This window comes from Eutrigla gurnardus (genome assembly GCF_963514095.1).
Source record: "Eutrigla gurnardus genome assembly, chromosome: 6".
NCBI classification, from domain to species: Eukaryota; Metazoa; Chordata; class Actinopteri; order Perciformes; family Triglidae; genus Eutrigla; species Eutrigla gurnardus.
This window is the reverse complement of record NC_139920.1, coordinates 28,890,278-28,905,393: the sequence shown is the minus strand read 5'-3', so window position 1 is coordinate 28,905,393 and position 15,116 is coordinate 28,890,278. Positions and strand designations below refer to the sequence as shown.

Genomic DNA, 15,116 nt, shown 5'->3' with positions numbered 1-15,116 from the left:
ATCTCACGAAATGTGCCGAGAATTATGACTCATTTGATTAAAAAAAATGAAAAAGCTGTGAGGGGAATAATTCAGTAAATTGATATCTACACACACACACATCTGAGAACCGCAGAGCTCCCTTGATACTTAACGGGAGGATTACTGCGTGTTACACATTATCATAACGTTAAGTGTGTAATTATGATCTGATGAACCCCCAGTGAACCCACAGACTGGTGAGGTTGGGAACGGGGGTTGTTTAGGACCCTGCGGAGCGCCGTGCCGAGTGAGGGCGTCCCCGTAGAGGAGAGCATGGGAGAAGAGTAGTGGAGCGTCGTTTTTTGCATCTGATCCGCTGCCGCTCAAGTGTTGCACGCTGAAGAGTCCCGCCGCTCCGCGCGAGGGTTTAAAAAAAAAAAGGATGATGGGATGAAGGTTGGAATTCCGAGGGGACGTGAAGATGAAGATAAAAGTGGTAATTATGAATGAGACACACCGCTGTAATGTTCATTTGTGGGGAGATTTTCTTCAGAAGTGAGTTCCAGGCTGAGCCCTCATTATAAAGCTTCTGTGACCTCATATGTTTTTTTAATAAATCCCATAGGCGCGCGCACGTCTATAGGCGCATTTTTTCCTGCAAGTGGGGGAAAGTAAAGTAACGTGTTTGAATTCAGCTCTCCAAAACATGTTGCCTTGTTGACAGCGCGGGCTGAGCGCGTATGAGTGGCACAGCTGACGTCTCCGTAGCAGCCGTGTGTACGAGAAGAGCAGCTGCAATGAGTGTGTTGCTTTGAAAGGTGACATTTAATTAGGAGTGAGCTTCTTGATCAAAGGACGTGTAGCTCTCGTCCCGATGCTGATTTTCTAAATCAAATGCTCTGACTTGATGCCCTTCCATGTGTCTCTCCAGTGCCAAGGGGTTAGTGGCATCATTGTCATCACCATGGTTACCAGTTTTATGGTGTACAACAACAGCGGCTCTGGCGACAGAGCATCTTCCTCATCGGCATCATCGCCGTCGTCCCAGCGTGTTGGTGGTGGACCTCCGGTTCCAAAGGCAGAGAAACCACAGAGACTCCCAACACCGACACATGAGGGGTACACAGGTGTTGTGGATCATAAGGTAAATATGCACCACCACGCCATTCAATGATGCACAGTGATGACGTGGTTCTCCCTTTGAAAACATTAGTCTTCAGCGCATGTGTCCAAACTATTGTATAATGTCTAGTATGAAAGCTCAGTAGGTCAAATGAAGAAGCCCGTATGATAATTATTTTATGAAACAGGGCTTATTTGCCTCATTACTGGATACGCCTTCTTTGAAAAGAACCAAGATGTCTTGAAATTCCAAAGAAATAAATGATGCAAGAAAGTGGTGCAGGCTGGTTCAGGCACCACTACCACCACAGAGATTGAGGTTCAGCTCGGTTGAGTGTTTTCAGACAAAAACAACGGCAGAATTGGTGGTGAGGGATCAGGTTCTTGTCAGTGTATTCGGTGCCTGCATGGACGGCAGTGGGATTTAGAGGGGAAAGAATACTTGCTAGTTGAAAGGTGGAGGCTATGACAAGGACAGCAACACATGGGACTTTATCATATGCAAGCGGAGGTGCAAAGATACAGAAAGAGGAGCAGTAAAGCCATCTGTAACTGCGTTATATACGGTGGCTTTTCTTTCCATTTGAATGTATTTGCGTCGAGCAATCAGCCCTTGAAAAGAACACTGACTGTAATGCCACTTTTGCCTTTCATCCAACAGAGACGAGCATGTAAATGTAGGCTTCAATCTTTACACTGATGGCTTGTTGAAGCTTCAGGTGCTGCCCTGGTTTTTGTTTGGGTTATGTACATATCCTTAGTGATCGTAATGTGATTCAGTTTAATCAATTAATTAATTTATAATGAAAATGGTGCAAATTTCTGTTAATGAGGAAGAGCTTCAAATTGACATGGGAGTTTATTACAGCTATATTGTCCCTGCTGATAATGAGTTAATCTCTCAAACGTTAAAGTTGAAACTGTGGTAGAAGCTTCTCTAAAGGATCTCAGTACTTTACTCTGTTTCTTAATTCATAATAGATGTACCCACCATGAAATATTCAGTGACAAAAGCACTTAAGACAGGATGGATTTCTACAAGAATGGCCCACTCAAGACATCTCCGCTGTAATCTTTCGGTCATATAAGCGCCACAGTCGGTGTTATTGTAATGCAGAGGCCCATTATTCAGGCCCAGCACAGCGGTACAGACAGATTCACTCGCCGTCAACTCACCCCTCGGCAACAAAGATATGCAGCGAGGCACTGCAGAATGGAAAGTACATTGCTCAGGCAGCACCGAGGCAGGAGAGGGTTTGGATGAAAACAAGTGTTGTTTGTAATTTACCTTTCAGTGATTAATGATCAGTGATACGAGAGCATGAGGCCGATGTTGGTTTGGAGAGACGTTTTATCCGGTAGAGGTTTCCTGGACTTCTTGATTTATCCAGAGTCTAAGTCCAGGGCTTGCCTGAGATGTTGGAGCCCTCATAAATATCCTTTTAAAGTCAATTAACAATGACTTCTAACAGAAATAAGAGTTTGGAGTTTTTGCAGTGTGGGCACTACATTATTCACAATCTTTCCTGACCGTCCACTTAATTGTGGCTGACAGCTGATTCATGATGGATCAACACTGCAACATTTTCATACTGCTTAGTGTCGCTGGTCTGCCCCCCCACCTCTCATGGGGGCTTCCAGCTCTTTCTGCTGCTGCTGCACCCTCCAAATGACTAACTAGAGCAGACCTGCTGTAGTGGAGGGGGTAGATCCGTCTGTAATATTTCCTTCAGGGTCATCTGAGGTCTGCTGCTGCAGGGGATCTTGGCTTTGGATGTCATGCACACACACATACACAGCGTTCCCCTCGCATGCACACAGCACACGCATGCAGACAACCAGCATGCCAATACCCAGACGTGTTGTTAAATGTCATGCCCTCGTCAGAGTCAGGGATACTTGACAATGCGAGGGGAGCTTTAGCTAATGTGCCTGCCTGACCTTGTTTATGGCCCGCATTGACTTACATTAACATCTTCATGGCACGGGCTGTGATTTCACCAAACCCTGCTGTCTGTGGTTGCTTCACTTATTTATGTCTCACCCAGGAGTTTGCAAAAAAAAACAGTACATATTAATCGTTAAGAGCGCACTGCCTCATGCGGCAGAGGGTTAGAGGCTAAACCTTTGGCTTTTCCTTCAGCCCCTCCGGTGCTCAGTGGTGATATGAAAACAACAGAACGGCACCCTTGAAAACCAGAAAAATCTATACACTGCGAGATCAAAGTTACAGCGCACATTTACTGTATGTGGGATATTTCGAGCAAATTGCTCGGAGCAACAGTGATCGTAACGTTCCCTTCTGTCCGCCTTCTGCTATGTCTGCAGGTTTTTGTGAGATGTCCTCCTCTAGTATGCGTTTCTTTGACAAGCCACAGTAATTAGAGCTGCAGAGCTGAATAGTCTGTTTCAAATACACACGCTCAAGCACACATTTGAGTTTCCACAGACAGCCGCTTCATTCTTCTGCTTCTCCTTTCCTTCTCGCTCTCTGATGTTTTTGCGATTCAAGTTAAAGAGATGTTGACCTTTGAAGAGTTGTCAGCAGAATCAATCTACATTGGCCTTTATACACTCTAATCACAAAGCCTGCATGAGAGCATGAACGTGGACTGTGTGCCTGTGCCAGTTTATGATGTACCTACTTATTATGGGCAATACCTCTCCGTCCCTCTCACAGCCTACAATGCAGTCAGCCTTGAGGAAATGGGAGTCATTAGAAAGTCAATTATGCAAAAAAAAAAAAAATCTCTCTGCTGACCCCTTTCTATGCTAGAGGAGTTAAACAATTGGCATCTTAACGTACATTTTAAAAATGGATGAGGTTCCAGGATATGTACATTTTAATTCCTCTAAAAGTGAGTGTGAGAAACAAAACAAGCCCTATTTGTATGCATGCTTATATACTTGAAAACTGAGTGATCTGTATCTGGATAATGACATCCAATCCACGCGTTCGCATTTAAGGCTGGTTTTAAAAAGCCTGCATTGTGATCACATCCCCGACCGTTTCCAATTGTGGTCTGGCTCATCCGATTGTGCTCCGATACCAGTGCATTTTTCCTTATCCAGACATGTTCAGATAAAGATCACATTTTTAAACCAGACATAAACGGCGTACAAAAACCCCATCTCCTTATTTATTCAAGTACCTGTACTACTAGATGGACAAAGTGAGTGGCGAGAGCCGACAGGATGTCATGAATATAATCTTCTTCTTCCCAGTCGTGGTGGAAACCAGCCAAACATTATTTTGCTTCTTCCCATCAACGTGCTGCTAACGAGGTTTCGTACTCTGCGATGCAGCCACCCCCTTACCCCTCTTATCCCCCCCCCCCCCCCGAGGTTGACGGGATGAAGAAGATGACAGGCGCCTTGATTGTTTCGCCTTTATTCCCTTGAATTGAGAACAGAGCAAGTTAAGGATGGGCTTGAATGTGTGCTACCAGTTTAATGAGATGTCAACCGTCAGGAGGATTTCAGTGTAATTAATTGGTCTCTGCACATGAAAAGAAAGAGAGTCTGATCATTAAACCGTCACACCACACAACAGGTGCCACTCAATCCAACTGTGCTCTCAGTCGAGCCATTAGCCTAATTCTATACTTTAGAAAGTGTACCGTCATAGTTGTGATAATGATCAACAACTAAATAATTTGTGCTGCTGGGAAAAGAAGTTTCATGTTCGTACACTGCTCACATCAGAGGATGCTTGATGTTCTTTCTCTCATTACTATTTTACATCTGTAAAATTAGAAGCAATGCATGGTGGGAATATTTTCCACGTTCCAATAAAGGCAACATACTGTGCAGACATTTCACAGAGCACTGAAAACCGATAAATACAGTGTACAATATAGCAGCTTAAATGTGAACTGACCTAAAAAAATCTATTCTTCATTATTTGTTAACAATAAGAGAAATCTAGATTAAAACCAGCCTTATCTTCAGGTAACCAAGACAATAGGGCCTTATTCGTTCTTTACTAATGAATCCTATCTGACCTCTAAATCAGCTTTTTCCCTTATAGGTGTGTGGTCTCTACTCTGAACCTGAAAGGGGTCTAGGCAGAGACTGATGGTTGGAGGCTCTCCTGTAATATAAGAGGTTGACTGATGGGGTTTGCTCTGAAAGCAATTATGATTCTGGCTTCCCCTGGGAAGTTTATAAACAGGATCATACTGACGAGTCCGTGTGGGCGGTAATTGACTGGGACTGGAACCTGAGCCATACCCCCCCCCCCCCCCCCACTCGCTCCCTCACTTTTTTTTAAGAACACTTTATTACATTAATATACGAGGAACACAATACGTTTTCCTTCTGAAACACAATCCCCATTCAACCCATTCCTCCCTCCTGAATGTAAGATAATAAACAGTAGGAAATACGATATAAAAAAAAGGAAATTACAAAATAAGTAGATAGCCGCCTTTACGTAGGCATCGCCCCCTGATGGATATTTGAGTTTAAGTAGCTTCCAAGTTGGCTTCATTTTTCAACCGGAGGTTGCCCTCTGCTCTAGTGGAAGACTTTTAGATATTTTAAGATGGTTAACTTTAGTACCACAACAGCCAATGTTCAGGAACTATTTCAATACATTTTCAATAAACTACCTCCCAGGTGAGCTATAAATGTACGAGGAGTGAATGTGGGAACACTGCGACACCAGTAGACTCTGTTTAGTCCAGTCCACATCTCATCAGAGTTCACTGAATGGCCTCATGAGGTAAGTGTTATCTTATGAGGTTATGCATTATTGATCAAGGCAGACAACCCTCTGCCTGCATGATAAAGTGCAGACTGTATGTGTTTGGGAGTCAGCGAGTGTTCAAGTGCTAGTTGGTTCCCAAATCTGTGTTAATTTGAGGCCGATTATGAGTTAAAAAACAAAAACAAATCTACTGTAATATAGAATGTGTTACACTCAAAACAGTCTGGGTCTTATCTTTAGCTGCCTGCCATGAAACGTTCTTCATCCGATTCTGAAAGTGGCTATTTCCCAGCATCATGAAGCTGTCAGGAGTTCGGGGAGCTGGCACTGGAGCTTTAGCATCACTGTCAGCATTTCACAAGCACTTTAAACTGCAACACAGCCCGTGCAACCTTCAATTGCCTTCTACTAGTTCAACACGTTCCCCGACTTTGATGGTTTCGACTGTGTTGAAGGTAAAATGCCCACGATCCGTTGTACGGAGAAGCAGGAATCGATAGAAGGACGGTGATTTTTTTCGCCAGCTAAGGCAGGGAGGGTGTTACGGTAGCGAAGTGTGTAATTTGCTCCGGCCGACCTGTTATTGAGGGAGGAGGTCGGTTCGCACACACACACACACACACGCACATGCACACACACACACAGAGACATGTGCATAGGAAGGATTACAACTGCTTTTGGATTTCTACACTTTTTTTAAGAGAGTTGCAGAGTCTTGCAAGAAAACGTGATTGTATTACATATCTGGGCCGACATCAATCTCCGCACAAAGATTTAAGGACAACACAACCCCCCACCTACACACACACACACACACACACACACACACACACACACACACACACGGCAATCATTCAGTCTGGGGTCACAGAGATAGTGAGAGAGTATTATAAATATAGCAGTGGGAGCAGCACAGCCTGTGGCGCTGGTAATATCACCTGTATTGCACACACATACGCACACACTTTCCCACTTCAGAACCTGATGGAGTGTGAAGCTCAGAGCACAGTTCAGAATGCCAATGCAGGTTCTCCATTAAGGTTCGGAATAATTCATGTGAAGAGTCTGCGAGTTTGTGCTGTTGGATTACTCAATCCAAGCTCGTTCTTTTCCCTAATTGGAAAAACTGCTTGGGCACAAAACACAAATGTATATAATGCCAACCAACACAACATAAACTGCAATGCAAAGCCTGACAAAGCTTATTGCCGAGTCCAAAATCCCGTAGTATGCACAGCACACTCAGTTCAACATACTTTAGTGCAATTAAACAGAAGAATGGCTCTATTCGGATGCACCTGAGTTGCAATTACCATGTGACTTCCTGAGAGCCTCTTAGGAGATGCGTAACCACGGCAACCCATGCTAACCTCATTTGACCAAACTATGATTTGTGAGAATCGTGAAGACTGAACTATCCATGCATCCATTATTGGACACCACTTTTCAGGTTTGCCAGGGAGGTACCGTATATGTATTCCTTCCATTGCTCCAAGGTTGCGTTTAGCTGAATAAATATATCGGCTTATGTGTATTCATGATGTTCTTAAAATGAAATAAATAAATAAAAGTACAGCAGAGAATAGCCTCTGCGTATAAATGCACTGTCAACCTGCAGAGCATCTGAATAATTGGATACCCGACAGAACAGCCATTACCAGTCGAGCTGTTCGATTTCCACTTTATTCGGGTCCTGTGTGGCTTCAGCATAATCATGGTGTTAAATGGCAGGATATCAACTTTAAGTTGGGACTGTTTTCAGTTGAAGTTGTGTGCTTGATAAAAAACCTACATTAGCCTGTAGATATAAATCTAAAAAGCCAGAGAGAAAGTGGGGAAAGTGCTGTTGTCATGGCTGCGTGTCTGTCTGCTGTTATACAGGCTGTGCTAAACTCTCAGGGTCACTGGATTTTTCCTCTCTGCAAGTTAGACTTGACTTTGATGGCTACAGGGCATACATACAGGGTAAATATACTATATAAATTACATCCCACTGAGCAATTTCCTGTCTAAAATACGTTTAACAGATGCATATAGGACGTCCATTTTTCTGTAGATATGTTTATAGATTTGTAGATATGTTTTATGTTTAGATGCTTTACTGCTCTAAAAACGTTTTAATTCCTTCAACTTCGCTTCCTTTGAAAGATCATACAAAGTACATTTAGGTTTTCATCTCAGAAAACAGCATCTTCTGCTCTTTCTAGCTTTGTTGGCGGGTGTGCCAAACAAAGTGGTTGGACAGATATTATGCAAATTTGATGGGCTGAGGCTTTGCAACTCTGGAGACCTATTACATGCACAAAAAACGATCCAACACTAAGGGAAAGGGGAAAAAGTCCTCTTTTAATTTGGGTTATTCAGGGTTCAAGAGTTACAGTTTGACAGACAGAAGCAATATTAGACTATTTTGCCTCAATTTTTGAGCATCTATGGAATCAAAATGTCATAATCGTGATGCCATATTCATCCAGGGATTGAGTAAAATGTAAATGGCTTCAATAATCTCTGAATAAAACAGCAATTATTTCTGATTTTTTATCACATGTACAGCCACTGAAGATGCACTGCAGGACTTGTGCCCTGGTGACCAGCTCTGGTCAGCTAACCGGGAGCAGGAGAGGCGAAGAAATCGACCGGTCTGAATGCGTAATCCGCATGAATGACGCTCCTAGCATTAGCTACCAGCAGGATGTTGGCCGACGCACAAGTCTGCGGGTCATAGCTCACTCCAGCCTGCAGAGGGTGCTGCGGAGCCGGCAGGAGCTGCTCAACGCAAGTCAAGACGCCGTGTACATCTTCTGGGGACCCAGCAGCTGCATGAGACGGGATGGGAAAGGCAACGTGTACAACAACCTGAAGCTGTTGAACCAGCTACTGCCCAAACTTAAAGTCTACATCATTTCTCGGATCAAAATGCTGAAGTTTGATGAACTGTTTAAAAAGGAAACAGGGATTGACAGGTAAATGTCCCTGTGAGATTTGTTTTCAAGACCTTTCGTGACCTCACTGAGACAAACAGCAATTCTGAGCTCATGAAAGGAAAAACAAGCAAGGCAAAGAAAAGGTGAAATGGAATTTGCAGTGAGGGAATAATGGTTCTACAATCTAAAAAGCCTTGCATATTTTGGTACGCTTGCTCACAAAATAAGTCAGAGCGCTAAACACTCACAGCATTTTTAATAGGATTTAGATTAAAATGTGTCTGTTATTCTGAAAGGATTTTAATGGATTTGCTTGTTGCCAAATTCACCGTTCACCCACTAATGCAAGGGTTGGAGAGACTATTGCAATTTTTATGTAGTGCTACCATGTAGTAGGACCTTTACAAGAGCAGCTCATCCAATTAAATTCAATATTACTCAGATTCTCTCACTAGTAATTAGAACAATATGTTGAGTGAATTAATATCTTGGAGGGTGAACTGACAAATTATGTAAAAACTAGGTAGCTGCGACACATCAATAACATTTACAAATAGATTTTGAGTCTTAACAGACTGCCGGCCCACAGCTGCCAAATTACTCTCTTTTTTTGTGATGGAATTTGGCTTTGGCACACAGCCTCGCAAAGTTTTAGAGTTATTTTTAGAGTAAGGTACTATTTTCTAAATGTTTTCTAAATACTCTGGCAAACAGGTTTTGGATGTTGTATTTTCAGTGCTAGTGAAGCTTAGTATGGCTCTAACAGAACAAATTACATCAAGATAAATGAAACACAAAATAGGATTTTGATATACGAAGACCACACCAGGGAAATTTATTTTTTTGCACGAAATATGAAACCAATTTTGTGCCTTGAACACAGCCATGTCTTCTTGATTGGTGTAGGTGTATTGAAGTGAAATGGCTGACTGAATTAATTATTATAAATAATAATTTTGTCAAAATCACGCCAGCTATTCATAAGCTCATTTGCATGTGAACAGTAAGTCAACAGGAAGATAAGAGCATGTTGCATTTGAATGGAGAATCCAATCACTTCAGCCTTTAAAGAAAAGCATAGTAGAGTAGATAGTCAGAATAAATGTCTTGCTCATTCATTTTTTCCTTTGTTGTTGTGTACAAGGCATATAATCAAAGAATGTCTTTCTTCATTCTTTGCCGTGTGTGTTTATCTCTGATTGCTCAGATAGAAATCTAGAATTCCATCTTCACAGCTTTAATCTGGTCTTGTTTGATCAGATAATCTCTTGAAAGCAGCCAGTTCTCCCAATATATTTATACTATATGAGAGTGGATTTGGTACGAATGTTGACTTTTCTCTCATCTTCCAGGAAGAGTTCCAACTCCTGGTTGAGTACCGGCTGGTTCACGATGGCCATAGCTGTGGAGCTGTGTGACAGGATCGACGTGTACGGCATGGTGCCACCGGATTTTTGCAGGTATTATTGCTAAACGTGGCAGCTTGTGTAACAAGGAGTCTGTGAAATATTCTTTCACTTTTATTATCCCAGACATTTGTGTTGAGGTGAAAATGACTATATATGAATGTGTAAACCACGACCACATTATTTATGGCCACATTAATTATGACAACATCCCGCCATTAGCAACAAAAGCTATTGTTATTAATCTGTTCTTAGGAAGAATCCAATTCATTGTCCCACAATGACAACGAATGCTCTTTCCATTTTTAAATATAGTAACATAGGAAATAAAACAAGGAGACTCCACCATACAACCAAAAAAACAGTAAATATTTTGAAACAACAATTTATTTTGCTAATTGATTTGAAAGAAATCAACAAGTAACATTACGCACAAACACTTGCACAGTTGCTCTCTGCATCATTCTCCTTCATCTGTTAAATTATACATCCAAGACACCATCAAAATTCCTTCTCTAGACTTTTTGGTTTGTCACTTCCTGTTTGAGCAAGTGGGGCAAAGAGTGCATGAAGTGGTTGCAGCACCTCCAACTCCATACTGTGTGCTGACAACATGGGTTTTTGTTTCTGCATAAAAATCTTGTCTGGTACATCTTTAATGACGTCTTCAACATGACACTCTAACGTAACGTCCTCAGTCTTTTTATTGCCGTGCTGTCAGCCTGGTGAATAACTGATTTCAGCACCGGTGGAAATGTTCATCTTGACATTTCACACACATTTTTACTGAATAGGTCAGAAATGCAAAGTACCGCTCTTTAATATTGCTTCAGGTTCAGCAGAATTGGAATAATCTGGCTAATAATGTTCTCACATCACTCTACAAGGGCACAAAAGGACAGATAGACACCGTTAGATATTCATAGAGAAATGCAGGCCAGATTGAAGAGACTCTCAGTCTTTCAGGGCTTGGCATGACCGTGAATATCAGAGGAATGAGTTGATGAATAATGAACACATCTGTGAGCCCAGATTCTTCTGATATCTATTTTTCTTTGTTCCTCTTGCCATTTTTCTCCTCCACTGTGACTCACTTCCCCTCCCCTCTCCCCCTACCCGTGTCTCATAATCATCTCTGCACTATTTTCCCCATCCCTCCCTTACACTTCGACTCTCTTGACTTTACTCCCCTCTCCTCGGCTCTTCCGCAGATCCTCCTCTCATCCCTCTTTGCCGTATCATTACTACGAGCCCTCGGGGCCCAACGAGTGCTCCATGTATCTCACCCACGAGAGGAGCCGACGAGGAAGCCACCACCGCTTCATCACGGAGAAGGCCGTGTTTGCAAACTGGGCTCGAACCCTCAACATCCACTTTCACCAGCCGGATTGGAAGCCAGCTGCCGTCACCACCAGTATCAACAGCTCAGACAATGCATTTCCAGCTGGATCCTGAGATTCACTCCAGAGACGTGTGGAAGAATATGTGTGTATGGTGCAGATTCCCTCTCTGGACGACGTGAATGCATGAGACAGCGGTTTAGGATAGGATACGGCAGGCAACTATTGTGGCCGTTAGCCCACTGCCTAAGCAGCTTGGCAGAATGGGATCATTGCATAACAGCAGCACAAAGCCAAAACAATGTTTTGGAAGTGTAAGTATTATAGGATGACTTTCATACTGGAATCAAAGCCATGGAGATTGGCTCAAGTGTTTTATTTACCCTGAAGAGCTGAGTTAACCACACTGGAGCCATCAGAGAGGAGCCAGACAATGAGGCAGTACACCATTTGATGAACTGAATACATCTTAATTATTACACCGAGGTCAGGTTCTTATTATTTCTGGGAATACAGTCTCAATGATCGGAGGAGTTTCTAATTTTCCAATAACACACAAATTAAACAGCTGTCCTTCTTTTAAATCAGATTTTCTGAAAATGAGAAAAAAAGTGTGACAGTTACAACTGCAGACAAGTGTCAAATGTGTTGAGTAATAACATGCATGTATGCAAGATTGGTTAAGTTTCAGGTTTCACCCAGAAAGAAGCAAGGATGGAGTCAGATAAGAGGAAGGAACCTGAAGAGAACCTGAAAAAGCCAATCTGAGAGGACAACACCCCGCTTGCACGATTGAATATTCAATATTGTATAAAAGACTGGGTCAGGGGAAACTCAGTTGTCAGACTTCGTGAACTGACACACTCCGTTGTTCGTCAGGGAAACACAGTCAGACCCAGAGCTCTGTTACTTGTGCGATTTTGCCATTTCGTGGCAATGATTTAAAGAGCTGCATGACCAGTAGTACACATGGTCCATTGTGGCTGATGGCTGGTGACATGGAGGGCAGCTGGCAACAGAAATTGAATTTTTCTGTACCAATTTATATCAGTAGAATAGAGACGCTATTAAAGCATTACAGTAGAATGCATTTCTACAGCAGATGAACTGTATATTCATGAATCAAACTTTAAAAGCACTGCCTAGGGAAATAAAAAAAAATTGAATAAATTCATCTGATTGAGACGCATTTAAAATTCATGTGTAAATGTAATCCTCCTAAACCATACCTTGACTCAATCCAGATTAAAGGGATATGTAAATAGGACGATATTTTGATCTCTTCCTAACAGATGGACCCCAATACAATGCCCATGTGTCTGATGATACTCGAGGCCATGCTTTGTCCTGTTATTAAAGCCACACGTCTGAGGAAGCCCTCAAAGGCATTTCCACTGTAATACTGATACAAATGATTACATCAAAGTGTCCCAGGCAGTCTCTTCAGTCCTGACGCACAGGCCTCAGACCCTTCAGCACATAAAAGGGGAGCTGCTTGTTAGCAGAGGATTACACTGTGCTATCCAACCATATCTCCATGTGAGGGGAGCAGCAAGACTATTGCAGAATTCAAGATGTGCCATCCTGCAGAGAGGGGCCGCAAAAAAAAAAAAAAGACATTGACTGCTGCCTGTTCCCAAACACAGGTGGAATCTTAATCTTAATGCTCTCAGGTGCTCTGAGAAAAGCCCGTGCAGTGCTTTGGAGTCATGCTAAGTGCACTGGCTGCTCCTGAGATCCGTGCCGTGTGCTCTGCACACCAATTAGTGGCCCCTCAGGTAGGAAGGTTGGATGTTAAAGGATTCAAAAGGACAAGCTGGCTGCAAATGAGAGTGCTGTCGCTGTCTTAAACACATGCTCAAGGCGTCATGATGATTTTCACTGACTGGAAATCCAAGGAGAAAAACAATGATACTGAGATACTTGGAGTCAGCGGGGTGTCACAGGCATTTTAATGAAGTTCGCCCACTAGCTCATTATACTTAACTAAGCTAAGCTAAGCAGCTGCTAAATTCAGCCACATAGTTATGGTGGAAATATGAACATGGAATCAATGTTCTCATATAACATATCTCTCAAAACTTTGGAATTATCCTTTAAACTTCAGCCCTTGACACAAAACTGTGTGTGGGATGTTTTTGAAAATATCTGAGAGAAAGGTGTAAAGAGTCTTAAAAATGTACATATCGTTATACAGCATAAATAAGTTCAATGTGCCCAAATGGTTTAAACGGAATGTTTGCTTTTTGAAAATTTAAAGACAGAACTGTTTTATGAGTTTGCACTGACACCTGGTGGTGGTGTGTGTCTTAGAATTGTCTGTTCAGGCTCCACAACCTGAAAGCACTGTAAAGATGGGATATCCAACTCAGTGTGGAACACTGAGAAGTCGTAGCTTTTAGAAGCGGCCGTTTGAGTCGGTTTGCCGCCGTGTCCCTCCTGTTGTTTTTAAATGTGCTATACAAATAAAGTTGACTGAATTTGACTCGACTGTGCATTACAATTTTATATTGACCACTTTGTTGACAAACTTCACTGTGCACGGCTTATGGGATCGTTTCATTAACCCATACCGTCGAGTACCAAGTAACCAGCATCTCATCTGCCCACCAACAGTCCAGTTCTTACCTTCATAGCAGCAGACAAGTCGCTTAGGTGCAACTCCTGTCTTTTTTAAATATGCTATACAAATAAAGTTGACTTATGCATTACAAAGTCATATTCACCGCTTCATTGACTGCACTAAAACCTTGTAATGGTTTATGGGATTGGTTGATTTTGCGGTCTGAACTCCTACTGAGTAACCGAGACACACTCCTGCCACTAGCCTATTTATGGCATAATAAATTCACAAATTATAGTCTACTAACACATTACATGAATGTCATCACTTGTGTATCAAATATAGTACTTTTCTCATCAGTAGTTTTTCATCAGCAGAATCTATTAAAAAATATCATAATTGCTTATAGGATAGGTTGATGGCTCAAACCTGCCGAGAACAACGATAAGTACGAGACTGGCGATGTTAGTCAATTCAGATTCGGTCTGACCTGCCAATAACCACTCACCACACAAACCAAAAAGGCACAGCAACGCCTGTTCCTGCTGAGGAAACTCAGGAGCTTTGATGTCAAACAGGACATTTTAACAGCTGTCTATAAATCACTCATAGAATCTGTACTCACGTTCAACATCACATCCTGGTTCACCCTCACCTCTGTCAAAAACAAATCAAAGCTTTCCCGGATCGTCAATCAAGGAAGCAAAATAACTGGCAAAACTCAAACTCAATTATCAGTACTCCATAGCCAGGCAGTTAAAAGGAAAGCCCACCTCATTACACAGGATCCCACCCACCCCCTGCACAAGTCCTTCCAAATTCTGCCATCAGGCCGCCGGTATAGAGTACCCCTATCTAAGAAAAACATACACAAAAACTCATTCATACCCATTGCCATAAACAGCTTAAATAAACAATGAACAATGGACAAAGGAACCCTGACGCACTGTCACTTTACACTTTACACATACCCACAGCTTTTATTTAGTTATTTTTACAGTTTTTAATATTTATACTTGTTTTAAGATCTATACACACTGTGTGTGCTCTCAGAGATCAACGTTGTTGTATGAATGCCTATCAGTACAT

General features: G+C 42.2%; 1 protein-coding gene across 1 annotated transcript; it reads left to right on the top strand.

Annotated features, from left to right (window-relative positions):
• Positions 1–336: 336 nt before the first annotated feature.
• st6galnac5b (ST6 (alpha-N-acetyl-neuraminyl-2,3-beta-galactosyl-1,3)-N-acetylgalactosaminide alpha-2,6-sialyltransferase 5b) lies at positions 337–14,133 on the top strand. Its single transcript, XM_084010959.1, has 5 exons — positions 337–457; positions 893–1,105; positions 8,348–8,757; positions 10,071–10,178; positions 11,336–14,133. Exons 1-5 carry the CDS (start codon positions 443–445, stop codon positions 11,577–11,579), a joined length of 990 nt encoding a protein of 329 aa, XP_083867085.1. The 5' UTR covers positions 337–442; the 3' UTR covers positions 11,580–14,133.
• The last annotated feature ends 983 nt before the right edge of the window (positions 14,134–15,116 follow it).

Bases quoted from the DNA above. Each gene is read 5' to 3' on its own strand.
- st6galnac5b (XM_084010959.1), top strand. The intron at 1,106-8,347 runs GTAAATATGCAC...TCACATGTACAG, and splicing joins CAGGTGTTGTGGATCATAAG to CCACTGAAGATGCACTGCAG. The intron at 10,179-11,335 runs GTATTATTGCTA...GCTCTTCCGCAG, and splicing joins GTGCCACCGGATTTTTGCAG to ATCCTCCTCTCATCCCTCTT.